The sequence below is a fragment of the Eriocheir sinensis genome, chromosome 31 (assembly GCF_024679095.1).
Source record: "Eriocheir sinensis breed Jianghai 21 chromosome 31, ASM2467909v1, whole genome shotgun sequence".
In the NCBI taxonomy this organism is placed as follows: Eukaryota; Metazoa; Arthropoda; class Malacostraca; order Decapoda; family Varunidae; genus Eriocheir; species Eriocheir sinensis.
The window spans coordinates 15,952,337-15,970,862 of NC_066539.1; the positions used below are offsets into that span (position 1 = coordinate 15,952,337).

General features: G+C 42.3%; 1 protein-coding gene across 3 annotated transcripts; it reads right to left on the minus strand.

The window, feature by feature from the left end:
* Positions 1-568: 568 nt before the first annotated feature.
* On the minus strand, positions 569-5,476 carry LOC127005964 (uncharacterized). Of its 3 annotated transcripts, XM_050875438.1 has the most exons (3): positions 1,129-5,476; positions 1,009-1,068; positions 569-948 (listed from the first exon to the last, which is right to left on the minus strand). In XM_050875438.1, the coding sequence occupies exon 1, from the start codon at positions 3,999-4,001 to the stop codon at positions 2,658-2,660; it is 1,344 nt and encodes a 447-aa protein (XP_050731395.1). In that variant the 5' UTR covers positions 4,002-5,476; the 3' UTR covers positions 569-948; positions 1,009-1,068; positions 1,129-2,657. The 3 variants fall into 3 exon arrangements, with proteins under 3 accessions (XP_050731395.1, XP_050731393.1, XP_050731394.1); XM_050875436.1 differs by having other exon boundaries at positions 569-1,068; XM_050875437.1 differs by having other exon boundaries at positions 1,009-5,476.
* Between the last annotated feature and the right edge of the window lie 13,050 nt (positions 5,477-18,526).

The window sequence follows — 18,526 nt, forward strand, 5'->3', positions numbered from 1 at the left end:
TTCCAAACACCCCATTTGGATCGAAAAAAAAAAAATAGGGGGGGAGGGAGTTTGAAAATATCGTGGGTGTTTTTTTTTTATATATTTTTAAGATGGGGAGAGGTGGTAAAACAAACAAAATCAAATCAAAGTCAGTAGTGTGTGTGTGTGTGTGTGTGTGTGTGTGTGTGTGTGTGTGTGTGTGTGTGTGTGTTTTCAAGCGTGTAGAAAAACAAAATAAAAAATGGGCGTGTTTTTCGGGGGTGTATGTGTGTGTATTTTTCGTTTTTCCAAACACATTTTTTCCCCTCTGAGTGTGTGTGTGTGTGTGTGTGTGTGTGTGTGTGTGTGTGTGTGTGTGTGTGTGTGTGACCGCCATCCATCGACCAGCGCGTTACCGTAATTACGAGGGCCGCAGCAACACAATTATTTAGGCCTATGTAGACTCGCCCTCCCCTGCCAGATGTTGTGTCCGCCCCCCCCTCCCCAGCCACACACACAGACACACACACACACACACACACACACACACACAACCCTCCTCCTCCTCCACCCCACTACTCATTCCTCTTTCTTCCACTTACTCCTCTTCCCCTCCCACCTCCACCCTCCACATATCCTTCCCGTACGTCAGTGTCTCAGTCCACTCCCCTATCCATTCATTATCCACTTTCCTCTGCACACACCATTTCTCCACCCTTCTACTCCACTCCATTCCCCATTCTTATCCACCTGCTCCTCTCCCACGATCCACCTATTTCCCGCCTAATCACCATCACTTTTAAACTTGTTACCGTACGGGAGTGACTTGTAAACACACACACACACACACACACACACACACACACACACGTCGCCAATGACAGTTACTTTCATCTTTTTTTTTTCTTTTTAATTCCAGCGTTTCGTACCTATCCACTTTTTTTCCTACCTACGCATTTTTCTTTCTACTTACGCATTTCTTCCTACCTATCAATTTTCCATCCTACTTACTCATTTTCCTTTTTACTTACGCATTTTTCTTCCTACCTATCAATTTTCCATCCTACTTACTCATTTTCCTTTCTACTTACGCATTTTTCTTCCTATCTACCAATGTCCCATCCTACTTACTCATTTTCCTTTCTACTTACGCATTGTTCTTCCTACCTATCAATTTTCCATCCTACTTACTCATTTTTCTTTCTACTTACAGACTTTCGTTGAGACTAATCCACCGCTCCTTATTTTTCAATCATTTTTCTTTCTATCACTTTTCTTCCCTTCCCTTCCCTTTCCTTTCCTTAACCTTGCTGTTTTCCTTCCATTTCCACTTCCTTTTGTTGTTATTTTCCTTTCCTTTTCCTCCCTTTCCTATCCTTATTTCTCTTCCTTCTTATTTTTCTTTCGTTTATCTTCCCTTCCCCTTCCTTACCTCACTGTTTTCCTTACATTTCCCTTTCCTTTTGTCCCTGTTTTCCTTTCCCTCACCTTATTTCTTACCCTAATCCCTTCCCTTATATTCCTTTGACTTCCCTTCCCTTTCCTTTCCTTTCCCTACCTCACTGTTTTCCTTACATTTCCCTTTCCTTTTGCTCCTGTTTTCCTTTCCTTTCCTTCCTTTCCCTAATCCCTTTGACTACTCTTCCCTTTCCTTTCCTTACCTCAGTTTTCCTTTCATTTCCCTTTCCTCCTCTTATTTTCCTTTCTTCTCCTTCCCCTTCCTAACTTAATATCTTACCCTTACCTCCCTCCCTCCATCACTTACTCACTCACTCTCACATTCATTCCCTGGCTAACTCACTCTTGTCACTCATTTCACTCTTTCCCCGCCACTCATTCCTCTCAGTCACGCCACTTCAGGCAGTCACACATCAGTCATGCTCCTCCGCTTCCCTTCCACTTAGTTTGCCAGCAGCCAGTCAGTCAGTCCGTCCATCACTCGCCCTGTCAGTCAATTATTTGCTTTCCCGAACTCACCTGTGCAGCCCATAAAGCCAATTTGGAAAGGTATAGCCAATTAGTGACTTCTCCCTAACATTGTCTGCCGCCCTCCTCCTCCTCCTCCTTATTTTTCTTTTATTTATCTTCCCTTCACTTTCCTTATATTCCTTTGACTCTCCTTTCCCTTCCCTTTCCTTTCTCCTTCCTTTTGATAGTTTCCCTTCCTCTCCTTCCCTTCCCTAACCTTATTTCTCCTCTTCCTTATTTTTCTTTCGTTTCCTTTCCCTTCCATTTATATCTGTTTTCCTTTCATTTCCCCTTCCTTTTGTTATTTTCCTTTCCTCTCCTTCCCTTCCCTAACCTTATTTCTCCTCTTCCTTATTTTTCTTTCCTTTCCTTTCCCTTCCATTTATATCTGTTTTCCTTTCATTTCAGCTTCCTTTTGTTATTTTCCCTTCCTCTCCTTATTTTTCACCCTAATCTCCCTCTAACGGTCTAAACTAACACCACCCAAACCCAACCTTACCTTTCCCCTACCTTAACTAAATCTACCTCTATTCTACACTTGCCTACCCTACCCTCCCCGTTCTCCTCCCTTCTCCCTCTCTTCTCTACTTCTCACCCTTCCCTTCTTCCTCCTCCTCCTTCTCCTCTACCGCCCACCCTCCTCCTCCTCCTCCTCCCTTTTCATGACGAACCTGGCCACAATACAATATAGGGATGTGAGGGCGGTGGTCGTGTACAGTTCGTCGACTTTATGACACCGAAAGTACGCGTGTCTTGTAGGCCTCAACATCGCCACCACCACCACCACCACAAGAGAGAGAGAGAGAGAGGGAGGGAGGAAGAAGGAAGGATAAGAAAACAAAATACAGGAAAGTAGAAAAAGAGAAAAGGAGAAGAACCATCATCTCAGCAGCAGGACGCGAATATGATGGCAATGTGGACAGTAAAATGAAACAAAGGGACGGATAACGATGAGCAGAAGAGACAAATATTGACAGAGGAAGACGGAGACAGACTGGGTGGTTTATATACAGAGAATGACGTAGATGTGATAACAATGTGAGCAGTAAAACGAACAAAGGGATGGAAAATGATAAGCAGTTGAAACTAATATTGACAACGGTAAATACAGAGAAAGACAGAGAATGACGTAGATGTGATAACAAAGGAACAAAGGGACGAAAAATGATAAGCAGTTGAAACATATTGACAACGGTAAATACAGAGAAAGACAGAGAATGACTTAAATATGATAGCAATGTGCTCAATAAAATAAAACAAAGGGACAGAAAATGATAAGTAGGAGAAACTAATACAGACAGAGAAAGATACACAGACAGACAGACACAGACTAAAAGATTTATAGACAGAGAATGACGTAGATATGATAGCAATGTCATCAGTACAATAGAACAAAGGGACAGAAAATGATAAGTAGGAGAAACTAATACAGACAGAGAAAGATACACAGACAGACAGACACAGACTAAAAGATTTATAGACAGAGAATGACGTAGATATGATAGCAATGTCATCAGTAAAATAGAACAAACGGACAGAAAATGATAAGTAGGAGAAACTAATACAGACAGAGAAAGACACACAGACAGACAGACAGACAGACTAAAAGATCTATATACAGAAAATGACGTAGATATGATAGCAATGTCATCAGTAAAATAGAACAAAGGGACAGAAAATGATAAGAAGTAGAAAGTAATCTTGACAGAGGTAGATACAGAGACAGACAGACTGAAAGGTTTTATACAGACAGCGACGTAGACAGAACACCTTGTAGAAGACGATAAACTGACAGACAGGCAGAAAGATGAACTACAAACAGAGGGACGGGTGAGGACAGATGCACACTGAAATGGGGAAGAAAAAAAAACTAGTGAGGAAAAATTTGAGAGAATGATGGATTGATAAACAGATGGAAAGGGAGGCAGCTCAAGGGCAAAACAAACAAACAAACAAACAAAAAACGCTATACGCTGTACCGACACAAGAAAACGAGAGGCGAGAAGAGAGGTCAATTTCGGGTGAATGGTCAATGTAAGAAAAGATAAGCTTACAACACACGCATAAGACATAGAAGAAGAGGTACCTAAGATATAGAACAGGAGTTACCTAAGACATAGAAGAACAGGAGGTGCCTCAGACATAGAAGAACAGGAGGTACCCAAGACATAGAAGAACAAGAAACATAAATGACATGATACAAACACACACACACACACACACACACACACACACACACACACACCTGAGATACGACAGATAACCATAAATAGCATAACATCACAATAAAACAAACAGCTGATAAGATAATGAAACCAGGTAAACACAGCAGACAAACGATTGAAAGAAGCAAGAACAAGTAAATATAGGTGAGTAAGAGGTAAGGTACATGAGGTAGAAATTGATTGATTGATTGAATTGTAAGATCATGGCGCCGGAACTACAGTGGTCATACGGCGCGGAATGAGGTAGCAAACAACCTTCGTATATTCCCTCCTCTCGAAGTATCATCCACGTGTTACTTGTAATTTTTTTTCTCGTGTTCCTTGATATTTTTTTTTAACCTAATATTCTTCTTTTTGCGACTTTTTCCAGATATCTTGTGTTTTTTTTGTTTTTTTGTTACGGTACTTCTTCCTCACTTTTAATATATAGTAAATGGTAAGGTGATATGTATTTTTTTCTCAAGTTCGTTATTTTTCGTTTTTTCGTTTAATATATTTTTTGCGATTTTTGTGCAAGTATTTAGTGTTTTTTGTTACTTCTTCCTCACTCTTAATATATAAAGAGGTAAGGTAGATGAGGTGGAGAGTGAGACAGGTAAGTAATTTAAACAGTAATATTTTTTTTCTCATTTTCCTTCATTTGTAGTTTTTTGTCTAATATTCTTCTTTTATGCAATTTTGTTCAGATAGTCAGTGTTTTTTTATGACTTCTTCCTCACTTTTAATACATAGAAAGAGGTAAGGGATGAGGTGAAGAGTGAGACAGGTAAGTAATTTAAACTAATATTTTTTCTCATGTTTATTTATTTGTGTTTTTTCGTTTAATATTATTTTTCCGATTTTTTTCAGATATTTTGTGTTTTTGGCTACTTCTTCCTCACTCTTAATACATAGAAAGAGGTAAGGTGGATGAGGTAGATAGTGAGACAGGTAAGTAATTTAAGTCATATATTTTCTCATGTTAATTTATTTGAGTTTTTTCGTCTAATATTCTTTTTCCGATTTTTTTTTCATATATTTTGTGTTTTTGGCTACTTCTTCCTCACCTTTAATATCCTAAAATAAAGTAAGTTAAATGAGGTGGAGAGTAAGACAGCCAGGTATTAAACAGCACATACAGGTAAGGGAGGCGGTTGTTACTTCTTCCGCACTCTTAATATGTAATGAGGTAAGGTAGATGAGGTGGAGAGTGAGACAGGCAGGTAATTTAAACAGGTAAGGGAGGACCGGTAAATGTGGAGACCTACGGATCGATGGACAGTTACGAACGCTTAAATGGGATGGATAACGGCCGACCGCCCCAACCGTCTCTCTCTCTCTCTCTCTCTGATTTTTTTTTCCTATTTGTTGTTGTTGTTCTTTATCATCTTTTAATTTTTCCTCTTTTGTTTCTTCTTCTCCCTTTTAGATTGTTGTTGGTGTCACTATGTACTATTGTTGTTGTTGTTGTTTTCTCTCTCTCTCTCTCTCTCTCTCTCTCTCTCTCTCTCTCTCTCTGAAGGTGTTAGGAAACTCACTTTATTATTCCACTTTTCTCTCTCTTTCTACTTCTCTTTCCTGCATTTTGTTTTCTTATCCTCTCTCTCTCTCTCTCTCTCTCTCTCTCTCTCTCTCTCTCTCTCTCTCTCTCTCTCACGCACGAAGCTAATAACTCAACTTGCTTTATACAGATCACGGGCTCGTAAATCACCTTCCTAATTGCTGTCATTAATGATGCCCGATAAGGTAAATCCAGGGCAAATTTAGTACTCGACGTGAACGCAATGATTCCACTCGTAAAACACCATACGTCACACAAACACACACACACACACACACACACAGTCAGTCAGTCAGTCAGGGGAGAAACGAGTGTGTGTGTATGAGAGAGAGAGAGAGAGAGAGAGAGAGAGAGAGAGAGAGAGAGAGAGAGAGAGAGAGAGAGAGAATACCTGAGTTGTCATTACGGGATGAAGAACGTGAGGGAAGCATAAAGAAGAGGAGGAGGAGGAGCGGGAGGAGAGATTTGAGGTGCGTCAAGCTTACTAATTAATACCGGCCAGGTGAGACTTAAGAAAGCCGTGCATGCGTGTGTGTATCTGTGTATGTATCTGAGGCGTGTATATATGTATGTATGTATTAATTTATTCATATTAATCCGTATATGCATGAGGGTGCTGATGTATTTGTGTGTATATCTGTATGACAAAGTGCATTGAAATATGTATGGATTTGTTAAGGTGTGAATGAGAATGCAGAAGAAGAAGAAGAAGAAGAAGAAGAAGAAGAAGAAGAAGAAGAAGAAGAAGAAGAAGAAAGAAAAAAGAAGAGGGAGAAGAAGAAGTAGAAGAAGGAGAGGAAGAGGAAAAATGAAGAAGAAGAAGAAGAGGAAGAAGCAGCTGATGAAGAAGAAAAAAAAAAACAATAAATAAATAAAATGGTGTGAATGAGAATGTAGATAAAGATGAAGGAAGAAAAAAAGAAGAAAAAGAAATGAAGAAAAAACAGAAATATCACAAAAAAAAAACATAAAAAAGGCGAGAATGAGAATGCAGATAAAGGTGAAGAAGGAAGAAGACAAAGAAGAAAAAAGAAGAAAAAGAAGAAATCACAGAAAAATACATACAAAATCAGTCTCATTCCCTTCCATTTCACTGTCCTTTTTATTCCAAGCTCTCCTTCCCGTCTCCTTCTTTCCCTCCTCCCTTTCTTCCCCATACCAATCCTTTACCTCCATCTCTTTCCTCTACCTCCTCTTTCCTCCACCTCCTTTCTCTCTCCTTCCCTCCCAAGCTTTGTCAGTTATTCAAGCAAACAATATGCATGACTCGTTCACACACACACACACACACACACACACACACACTCAAGACGAAGGAAGATTAGAAGGAGGTGGAGGAGGAGAAAGAGGAGGAAAAGGAGGAGGGCGTCTGGGGTGAATGACACAGGTTCATGGGTGCTGGAAGGAGGACGAGGACGAGGACGAGGAGGAGAAAGATTTTGCATACGTAATCTGTGTTCATGGTGCGACAGGTGTATTAATGTAAAACAGCAACGGCGCGCTCTTTGGATCGATTATGTAACAGAAGAGGAGGAGGAGGAGGAGGAGGAGGAGGAGGAGAAAAGAAGGGAAAGAAAAAGTAAAGAGAAAGGAAAAGGAGAGGAAAAAGATAGCTACTGAGGAGGATGGGGTAGACTGGTAGATGGAAAAAAAGGAATAATAACTACTACTACTACTACTACTACTACTACTATTGTTTGCTTTCTGACACATACTTCTCCATAAACCTTCCTTCCCACGCCTTCCTATACCACCATGACGAAGCTTCCCTCGCCCCCACAGACTCAGCTTTCCGACAGTCTTCCTCTGAGTCACAAGCCGGGAAGGGATCAACAGGATATCAACATTCTATCTCCACTTTCCCGTGAGAGAGGCAATGCGTGCTTACACCACACACCGTTTTCTTTCCGGCACCCCATTTTCTTACGTACGTAGCCCCCTCTTCTTATAATATAACCGTCTATGAACTAATATATTAAGACACTGGAAGCAATATATAGTAGGTAGAGTTATAGGGGAGGTGGTTAGCGGGCTTTTTTGCATGTTTTTTTCTGCCCTTGAGTTGCTTCCTTTACTATAAAAAAAATGCAACTGATCACTTAGACGCTGGTTCAGGAAATCGTGTCATGCGTGGTTCTGATATAAACAAAAGTATAAGTAATGGATTTTTTTTTTTTTTACGGACGATAAAAGCGAGCATAAAACATCTACATTCTAAACACACACACACACACACACACACACACACACACACACACACACACACACCAGCAAGCAAGGAAATTAAGTACAACCAGGACGCAAGAAGGAAAAAAAATCAGCATCGTATCCGTTCGACCTTGATACAAACACACAAAAAACGGGAGGCAAAGCAAGGAGACTGTGAAGACGCCCTAAGGTAGTAGTAGTAGTAGTAGTAGTAGTAGTAGTAGTAGTGGTGGTGAGCCTGGATGATCGCCGCCCCCTTGTCGAGTCTCCCAACTTCGCACCGCCTCGTTAGGGACTTTGGAGAGCACCTGAGTTCGCCGGCCACGCTGCCTCGCTCGTTATCACCTTCAAGCCGCCCCCGGAACGCCCCGAAAATGCCTCTATATACTCCGGAGTTTGAATAGCCTTGGCCTCATCCTCTTCCTCGCTATCGTCGCTGTCCTCCCTCCTTCCCCTCCTCCTTCTTCTTCTTCTTATTCTTCTTTCTTGTTTCAGCTATTTTTCTACTTGTTCTTCTTTCTTGTTCTTGTTATTCTTGTTGCTGTTATTGCTGATGTGGTTTACTTTTTCTTCGTATTTTTCTTCTTCTTTTTTTTCTTCTTTTCCTCCTCCTCCTCCTCCTTCTCCTCCATCTTCTCCTCCTCCGCCTCCTCGAAGTACATTAATGGTATTAGCTGAAGGTAAGTGAAATGAAGGGATTATAATGAAGGAGGGACGAGGGGAGTATACTAAAATATGTATTAACAAAATGAAAATATGTAAGAAGACGAAACTAATACCAGTAACTATGAGATGAAGGAGGGGCTGAGGTTTAAAGATGAAAAATATATGAAAAAGAGGACTATTAAAAGGAAACTAAAAATAAAATATGATAAAGGAAGAAACTGAGAAGGGGAAAAACGCAAAGGAGGAGGCATAGGAGAAGGAAAAAGAAGAAAATCATAAAGGCAAGAACGAGAAGAACAAGAAGAGAAAAACAATATTAAAAGTAGGCAATCAGACCTATTTTTCTTCTCTTATAGACATTCCCTTGATTCTTACGTAGGCTTTCCATGACCACCACCACCACTACCACCACCATCACCACCACTACCACCACCAACAACAACAACACAATCAGGTGAAGTCTCGTGGCGGCCTTCCAGCGCGGTGTCGGGTGAACTTGTAGCAGGTTTGGTAGTGGTGGTGGTGGTGGTTTGGTGGTGGTGGGTCATCCTTCTCCTCCACCTCTACCTCCTTCTCTACTTTCTTCTCAACCTCCTTCTTCAACCTTCTCTTTTTCCTTCTTTCAATGCATCTTTCTTTTTCTTTCTTTTTCTTCATTTCCTTTCTTCCGCCTCCTCCTCGTCCATTTTATCTTTTTTCCGCGTCTTCGTCTTCCTTTTCCTTAACTTTTCTTTCTCTGCTGTCTTCTCAAGCCTCCCTTTCTTGTCGCCCTCGTAACTATCCTCTTCTTCTTCTTCTTCTTCTTCTTCTTCTTCTTCTTGTGGTCGTCCTTGAGGGTCAACACAAGGCGTAGAGAAAGGCGAATACAAGTGAAAGCGAGAGAGAGAGAGAGAGAGAGAGAGAGAGAGAGAGAGAGAGAGAGAGAGAGAGAGAGAGAGAGAGAGACCCCACAGCACCTCCCATTAACCTTAAACCCACAAAACTCAACCCACCCAATCTACAACACTCCAGAATGACACCCAATCACCCACTTCAACCCTAGAACCCTCACAAAACAACCCCCCTACTTCTGACCCCCCCCCCCCCTTTAGAGTATGAATGGAAAACGTTAAGTAAAAAAATGTCTACAGGAGAGGACGTAAGCTCACCTGAATCTCACAGAAAGGGATCCAAACAACGCCATCTATTGTGCGGTGGCGTAAGCTCAGTCGAGAGTGAGGGAGACAAATACAGACAGTTCCAGACAGAGACAGACGGACATATAAAGGGAAGGAGTGAAGGAAGGAGGGAGGGAGGGTCAAACAGATAGGCAGGTAACCAGATCTTTTGTTGATGGAAGGGACGTCGAACTTCCTTCTCTTTCCTCTTTTGTTTTCGTTCCCCTCCTCCTCCTCCTCCTCCTCCTCTCTTTCCTCTTTTAGTTCATATTGATATCACACTTTTCCTCCTCCTTCTCTTCTTTCCTGTTTGTTTTCGTCCTCCTCCTCCTCCTCCTCCTCCTCTCTCTTCTTTGTGTCGTCTTGAAATCACGCAACTCTTTCTTTTCTTCTTTACCTCTTTATTTTCGTTCACCGCTTCATTTTTTTCTTTTTAGTTCATCCTGATATCATACTATTCCTCCTCCTCTTGTTCCCTCTTTGTTTTCGTCGTCGTCCTCCTCCTCCTCCTCCTCCTCCACTTTCTTCTTTTAGCTCACATTGATATCACACTTTCCCTCCTCCTTCCTCCTTTCTCCTCATTTCCTTTGTACAGCACCACCAAGAACAACACCCAAAACAACAAAGACAACAATAACAAAAACAATCACAATGGCAACGAGTGAAGGAGTGAGAACAGTTAATTGACAGCGAATGAAACAACTGCAACAACAAAGACAACAACAAGAACAACAAGAACAACGACAAGAACAATCCACCACAACAACAATGAGATAAGAAATGAGAAGTTAAGTTAATTTGACAGCGCATAAAACAACAGCAACAAAGACAACAACAACAAGAAGAACAAGACGAATTAACAAACCATAAACAAAAAACAAGATAAGAAAAGTAAGATCAGTTGATTGACAGCGAATTAAACAACAACAAAGACAACAACAACAACAACAACTAGAAAACAAAAAAAGTATGACCAGTTGACTGACAGCGAATTAAACAACTACAACAACAGCAACAACGACAACAACAACAACAATCCCTACAACCATAACAAGAGAAGAACAGAAGAAAAGCAAAAACAGTTGATTGACGTCGAATTAAACACACACACACACACACACACACACACACACACACACACACACACACACACACACACACACACACCTCTCCGATACTGTAACACATATAAAAAAAACCAGCAAAAAAAACACTTATCACGCTTTCCACTTCACTTGCAGATGACACACACACACACACACACACACACACACACACAGCAGCGGCGAGCGATATAACCTTCCCATCATGCAGCTCGTTGTGGTCCCCGACAAAGCGATAGATAGTATTCCACACTATTGGGAAGAAGGGAGGAAGAGAAAGAGGGAGGGGGAGGCGAAGAAGGAAGGAGAGGAAGAGGGATGAGGAGGAGACGGGGAGACAGCGAGTAAGGAGGAGGAGGGAGGGGGAGGAAGGGACGGGGAGAGCATGTGAATGAAATGAATATAAGTACGGTATGTATTAGCGAAGACTGGTAGGTAAGTAGGTACGTAAGTAGACAGATATAGATAAGTAGGTAAATAGATAGGTAGATAAACAGGTAGATAAGTATAAGTAGATAGGAATGAATGAATGAAGATAGGAATGAAGAAAGGAAGGTAGAAAGAAAAAAAAGGAGAAAAGAACGAAAAAACAACGTAAATAAGGAAGGAATTAACAAAAAATAAATAAACAACGAAAGAAATGGAGGAAAGACGGAAGGAAGGAAATAAGGAAAGAGAAATAACAGGAGGAAAAAGTACAGTAGAAAAGAAAAAAATGGAGGGAGAGAAAAATAAAGGAGGGAAGGGGAAGGAGATAGGGATAAAGGAAGGAGAAGGAGAGGACAAGAGGGTGGAAGGAGGAAAGGTTAAATTCGGTTCCAAGAAATGATGACCGTGAAAATGTGGTGATGGGGGTGGTGCGCTCTCTCTCTCTCTCTCTCTCTCTCTCTCTCTAAATTCATTACTTTTCATTATTTTCATTCTTCCTTCCTTCCTTTCTTCCTTTCTCTTTCGTCAGTTTTCGTTACTTCTTTATCAACTTTTCTTCGTCTCTCTCTCTCTCTCTCTCTCTCTCTCTCTCTCTCTCTCTCTCTCTCTCTCTCTCTCTCTCTCTCTCTCTCTGTTGGAAGAAGTTACATTATGAGTCATCGGAGAAACGGAGAGAAAAATTTAATATCACACAGCCATGGAAGGTCAACACACACACACACACACACACACACACACACACACACACACACACACACAGGAGCAGGGCAGGAAAACATTTATCTTAGTGACAGCAAATCAATTGAAACAGACCAATACACTTCAATGCGCACTACCACTACTGCATCAACTACTACTACTACTACTACTACTACTACTACTACTGCTACTACTACTACTACTACTTCTGAGGTCAGCGGTCAGCCAACGACTCTCTCTCTCTCTCTCTCTCTCTCTCTCTCTCTCTCTCTCTCTCTCTCGTCCTCCATCTTTCTGTCTGACGTTAGTAGTAGTAGTAGTAGTAGTAGTGGTGGTGGTTGTGGTGGTGGTAGGAAAGTGGATCACAGAGCCACCACTACCTTCCCTCCACCTCTCCACTACCCCTTCCCTCCCCCCTACCATAACACTCACCAGGAAGAGGCGAAAGGAAGGAAGGAAGGAAGGTTACAGGAGCAGGCTTAACAATGGTCACACACGCCCCTCCCTCCTCCTCCTCCTCCTCCTCCTGACCTTGCATGACCTTCACCAGCACACTTTCCTCCTCCTCCTCCTCCTCCTCTTCTCTTATTTTTGTTGTTGTTTTCTTTCTTGCTGTTCTTGTTCTTTTATCTCCTCCTCCACTTCCTTTTATTTATTTTTATTTACATTTTTTTTACGCTTGTTCAAATTCCTCCTCCTCCTCCTCTTCCCTTTTCTTTATTTCTTGTTTTCGTTCTTGTTCTTCTTTTTCTACCTCCTCCTCCTCCTCCTCCTCTTACTCATTCTCCTTTCCTCCTCCTCCTCCTCTTCCTCTACCTTTCTTTCATGCTTTCGTTCTTGTTCTTCTTTTTCTACCTCCTCCTCCTCCTCCTCCTCCTCTTACTCATTCTCCTTTCCTTCTCTTTTTCAGTGCCTTGCTCTACTTCAAATTCCTCCTCCTCCTTCTCCTCCTCTTCCTCTACCTTCCTTTCATGCTTCCTCCTCCACCTCTACCTCCCCTTATTCATTTTCCTTTCCTTTCTTTATTCAATTTCGTATTCTACTTCAAATTCCTCCTCCTCCTCCTCCTCCTCCTCTCATTTTTTTCCTTCTCTCGTCCTTTTAAAACTTTCACGTCTTCTTTCCTAACTCTTCTTCCTCCTCTTTCTCCTGCATTTAACTTTATTTTCTGGTCGCTGTTTTGTATTCTTTCGTCTCATCTCCTCCTACGACCACTGCAGTTCTTCCCCCTGTGCGACTCGGAGGAGGAGGAGGAGGAGGAGGAGGAGAAAAAGAAGAAGAGGGCAAGTAACGTGTCTAAGAGGTGATGACCCAATTACGGGAAGCAGACGAGTACGTGACCGGAATGACAAAAAGAAGAAAAAAAACATAAAAAATAACGAAATAGGGAGATAAAGACACATTGAGCCACTAAGAGAGGGGGAGATGAGAGGGAGATAGGAGGTAAAAAAAGGGAGGAGGTGGAGGAAACAAGAGCAATAAAGGGAGTTAAAGGGAGAAAAACAGTAAAAAGGGAGAGAGAGAGAGAGAGAGAGAGAGAGAGAGAGAGAGAGAGAGAGAGAGAGAATGTTTAGTAGGATGCTGAGACTGGTTCCCTGGCCTCTTCCTCCTCTTCCTCCTCCTCTTCTTCCTCCTCCTCCTCCTCCTCCTCCTCCTCCTCTTCCTAGTCAGACAGTCACGCCTCAGTGCCCTTGCTACCTGTCGACGTACCCACTGCACACACACACACACACACACACACACACACACACACACACACACACACACACACACCTGGGCTTTCTTCACATGAACGCCGCCACACCCTCCCAAGCCGTTCCTCCGCGCATACGACCTTCGCTTCCTCCCTCCTTCCCTCCCTCCCTCTCGCCCTCCACCTCTTCCTCCTTCCTCCACCTTCATCTCATCCTCCTTTCCTTCCTCTTCTTCCATCTATTGACCCTTCCCTTCCCCTCTTCCTTATTCTTTATCTCTCCCCTTCTTCTACTTCTACTTCTTCTTCCTCCTCCTCCTCTTCTTCTTCGTTTCTTATTTCTCCCTCTTCCACTTCTCTCTCCTTTCATCTCTTCCTTCTTCAACATCTATATACCTCAATTTGCTCTTTATTATTTCACCTCTCTCTCTCTCTCTCTCTCTCTCTCTCTCTCTCTCTCTCTCTCTCTCTCTCTCTCTCTCTCATCACTATCTTTTTTATCTCCATTCCCTTTAAACTCTCTCTTTCCTCCCTCCTCCTATCAATCCTCTTCTTCTCTCTCTTATGTCTTTTTCTTTCTTATTTAATGATCTTATTCTCTCTTAGTCTTATTATTATACTCCTTTTTATGTTCTTCCTCGTTCCTTCTTTACCTCTTCCTCCTATTCTTTCATCACACACACACACACACACACACACACACACACACACACACACACACACACACACACACACACGTCTTTTGCATCAAGCCTCTCTCGCCAATCCCTTAATCCCCTTCCAAGCAATTCCGGATTAAGGGGATTGCGTGTGATAAGCGAGACTGGCGCTCGTTTTTTATCTATCTTATTGATCTTATTTATTTTTATGTGCCTAGACTAGAATGGCAAGGCGCTTTTTTTTTATAGTAGCATCAAGGTGTATCAAGGGTGTGAAGATGAGGGAGAGGGGGGTGAGGGAGGGGTCAGAAAGGAAGGAAACGAAGGAGGAAAGAAAGGCTGGAAGTAGAGAGGAAAAGAAGTGGATCAGGAAGTTAGAGGAAATAAAAAAAAAAAGCAAAATGACGAAGCGTGTAGATCATGATAAAAGAACAAAATAAATACAGTCGAAAGTGAAGGCAAGGAGAATGCATACGAAGGAAGGAAGAAAGAAAGAAAGAAAGAAAGGAAGGAAGGAAGGAAGGAAGGACTTTACAATCATAACGAAGGAGAAAGAAAAAGAATGAGAAGAATTTGAGGGGGAGAGGGACAGAGGAGACAGGGTGGGAAGCAGGGAGAGAGGGGGGGAGAGGAGAAATTGGAAGGCTGGGAAAGGAGCAGCAGAAAGGAGAGGGTGAGAGAGAGGGGGAGGTAGTTTAATTTGGTATACTCGTGTGATAATTATGATGATGATGATAATGACGCAATGATGATAATGATGATGATGATGATGACGCAATTCTCTTTAGTCAAATATTACGTAGACAAAAAAAATATGTAAATTGTAGTAAAGCTGCATAACATAATGTTCGTGTGTGTGTGTGTGTGTGTGTGTGTGTGTGTGTGTGTGTGTGTGTGTGTGTGTGTGTGTGTGTGTGTGTGTGTGTGTGTGTGTGTGTTAGTCATCCTTTTTTTATTGTTCGTAACCTTGCAGATCTTTCTTACACGTGCAGTCTCTCTCTCTCTCTCTCTCTCTCTCTCTCTCTCCTTATTTTTTTTTATTCTTCCACTCATCCATTCCTTATTCATTCTGTTCCTTTCTCTCTCTCTCTCTCTCTCTCTCAACCCACATCAATAAGGAGGTAAGGTGACAAAATCTGGGGTACTCACTAAGCCGCTCATTGCCCCGGTGCACAACTCCGTCTCCTTGGCCTCTACCCTCGCCCCCATCGCCACTCTAACAATCGCCACAATCACGCGGCAATGTGGGACAATCAGCGTTCGTATCGAGGGTAAGAGGATGTTACATTTAGCTATTTCTGGCACAGCTTACGTATGTGACTTTGTTCTTCTGTGAGTGTAGGTGGGGATGGAGTAAGGTGTGTGTGGGTGGGGTGGGGGGGAGGTAAGTAAATAAGGTGGGGGAGGGTTCTGTGGGTGTGGGTGTGGGTGGGGGAAGGAGGTAAGTAAGTTCATAAGTAATTAAGTAACTAAGGTATGTGTGGGAGGAGGGAGGGCTGCATTGTGTTGTATTATTTTATCGTGTATTTTTCAAGCTTATGTATTCTTCTATACACGTGAGATGATGCTGTAATGTATTGTTTTCCTTGCATGTATCCTTTAAAGTATTATGTGTATGTATAGTGGAGGTATAATGGTGGAATCTTTGGCTGGTATTACAAGACTTTCGCTTCTCACATTATCTATTTCTAAAGGTCAAAGAGGGGGTCAATAGGGTTCTAATGAGTGTTTCTACAGGTTCATGGTGCAGAGGAAGGGTCACACTATCACCAGGGTCACAGAACTACTCCTGGAAATGCCCACAACTCCTACGAAAGCCTTGTCAAATACGTGTTCTTTAGGTTCACGGTACAGAAGAAGGGTCAAACTATCACCAGGGTCACAGAACTACTCCTGGAAATGCCCACAACTCCTACGAAAGCCTTGTGAAATTAGTGTTTTTGGCCGATGAAATGTCTTAAAATGCGACCCTTAATGGTGAGGAGGGTGAAGGGTGAGGGAGAGACAGGGTGGACAGACCATATAGTAAATACATAAAAGGGCAGGGAAGGCAGGGTGAGGAGGAGATGAACGGGGTTAAGTGTGCCAATAGGGTGTGCCAGGGTGGGTAGGGTGTTGAGCAGGGTGAGTGAGTGTGCCAACATCCTCACCCTGGGAATCACCGAGAGCTGTCAATGCATGGTGTGGGATGCTTAGAAGGTGTGTGTGTGTGTGTGTGTGTGTGTGTGTGTGTGTGTGTGTGTGTGTGTGTGTGTGTGTGTGTGTGTGTGTGTGTGTGTGTGTGTGTGTGTGTGTGTGTGTGTGTGTGTGTGTGTGTGTGTTAAATAGATATACAGTTTATTTTACTTCTTTATCGATCCTTTATTTTCTTTTCCTTCTCTACACTTTCTATAGATAAGAGAAAGATAAGAGAGAGATGAGGGAAGGGAAAGGTGGAGGGAAGGAAGTGAGGAGAGACGGTAGGGAAGGAAACGTGTAGTGAAGGGGGTGGAGAGAAAGGGAGGTGGAGGAGGAGGTGGTGGTGGTGGAGGTGGAGCAGGTGGTGGTGAAGGGACAGGTGTAGACTGGCACCTGGTGATGATCCTCGTGGGAGAATCTGGTCGCCTGCCACTCCCTTCCCTTCCCTTTCTTTCTCTTCCCTCTCATTTCCTTTCTCCACATCAATTCTCTCTTTCTCCTCTCCTTTATTTTTCTCCCTCTCCTCTCCTTTCATTTCCTTGTTTCTCTTCCATTCGATTCCCTTCAACCTCCTTTCCTCTCCTTCTCTTCTCGTCTCTATCCTTTCCTTCCCATCTCTTCCCTTACTTTACCTTGAGTGTGTGAGAGAGAGAGAGAGAGAGAGAGAGAGAGAGAGAGAGAGAGAGAGAGAGAGAGAGAGAGAGAGAGAGAGAGAGAGAGAGAGAGAGAGAGAGAGAGAGAGAGAGAGAGAGAGAGAGAGAGAGAGGAGTAATGAAAAGACAAAATAAATAGATGGAGAGCAGGGATGAAAGAAAGGGAGGAATAGAATGAAATAAAGAAGAGAATAATAAAGAAACAGACGACTAAAGGGTTTTATCTCATCAGTCGTATTAATGAAATGTACTTCAAAGGTGAACTAATTCTTGCTAAGTAAAATCAGTCATTTAATCATTCAGTCAGTCGGAGAAGGAAAATATTAAGTAGAAGAAAGAGGGAAATGGATGTTGCGCCGCGCTGCGTTAGTTAGTCAGTCAGTCAGTCAGTTCGTCAGTCAGTCAATCAGTCAACAAGTCATAGTCAATCAGTCAACAAGTCATAAAGTCAATCAGTCAACAAGTCCATCAGTCAATCAGTCAACAAGTCAGTCAGTCAGTCAACAAGTCAGCCAGTCCATCAGTCAGTCAGTCAACCAGTTAGCAAGTCAGTCAGTCAACCAGTCAGTCAGTCAATCAGTAAGCAATTAGCCAGCCGATCAGTCAGTCAGTCAGTCAGTCAGTCAGTCAACAATCCATGGCACAAGACGCGTGGGTGAGAAGACGGTCAAAACAACGGCCTTGAAACCTTACCAATATACCATTTATTTCTTCGCTTCAACCCTCCCTCTCCCCCTCCCCGCCTGCCTTCCTCCACGCTGTTCCTCTTCCCACCACCTCAACTCAAGGCTTCTCTCTCTCTCTCTCTCTCCCTCTCTCTCTCTCTCTCTCTCTCTCCGTTTTATCTTTGTTCTTTTTTTTTCTATCTTTCTTTTTCTTCGTTTTTTACTCTTTTTTTTGTTTATTTTGTTTTATCTTTTTCGTTCTTTTTTTTCATTCTTACTTTCTCTCTCTCTCTCTCTCTCTCTCTCTCTCTCTCTCTCTCTCTCTCTCTCTCTCACACACACACACACACACACACTCACACACTCTCACACACACACACACATACACAACACACCTACCTTACCTTCCCCAGTACGCCCACACGCGCACACCTGCCAAGGACCGCAACACTCACCTGGGGAAAGATAAGAGAAAAAAAGGCATTAATGTTACCATTATCATTGCCACTATTACAGGCGGGTAAAAATAGCAGCTCCCTTTAGAATGTCAAATTTTATGAAGGAGATTTTATTTGCATTATATATATTTGTTTTGGATTATCTTCGCATTGTTTCAAGAGTAAAGTAGAAAAGCAAAACCCACCAAAGACACAGCACAACAACAACAACAACAACAACAACAACAACGATAAAAATACTAAATGATACACATGAAAAAGTTT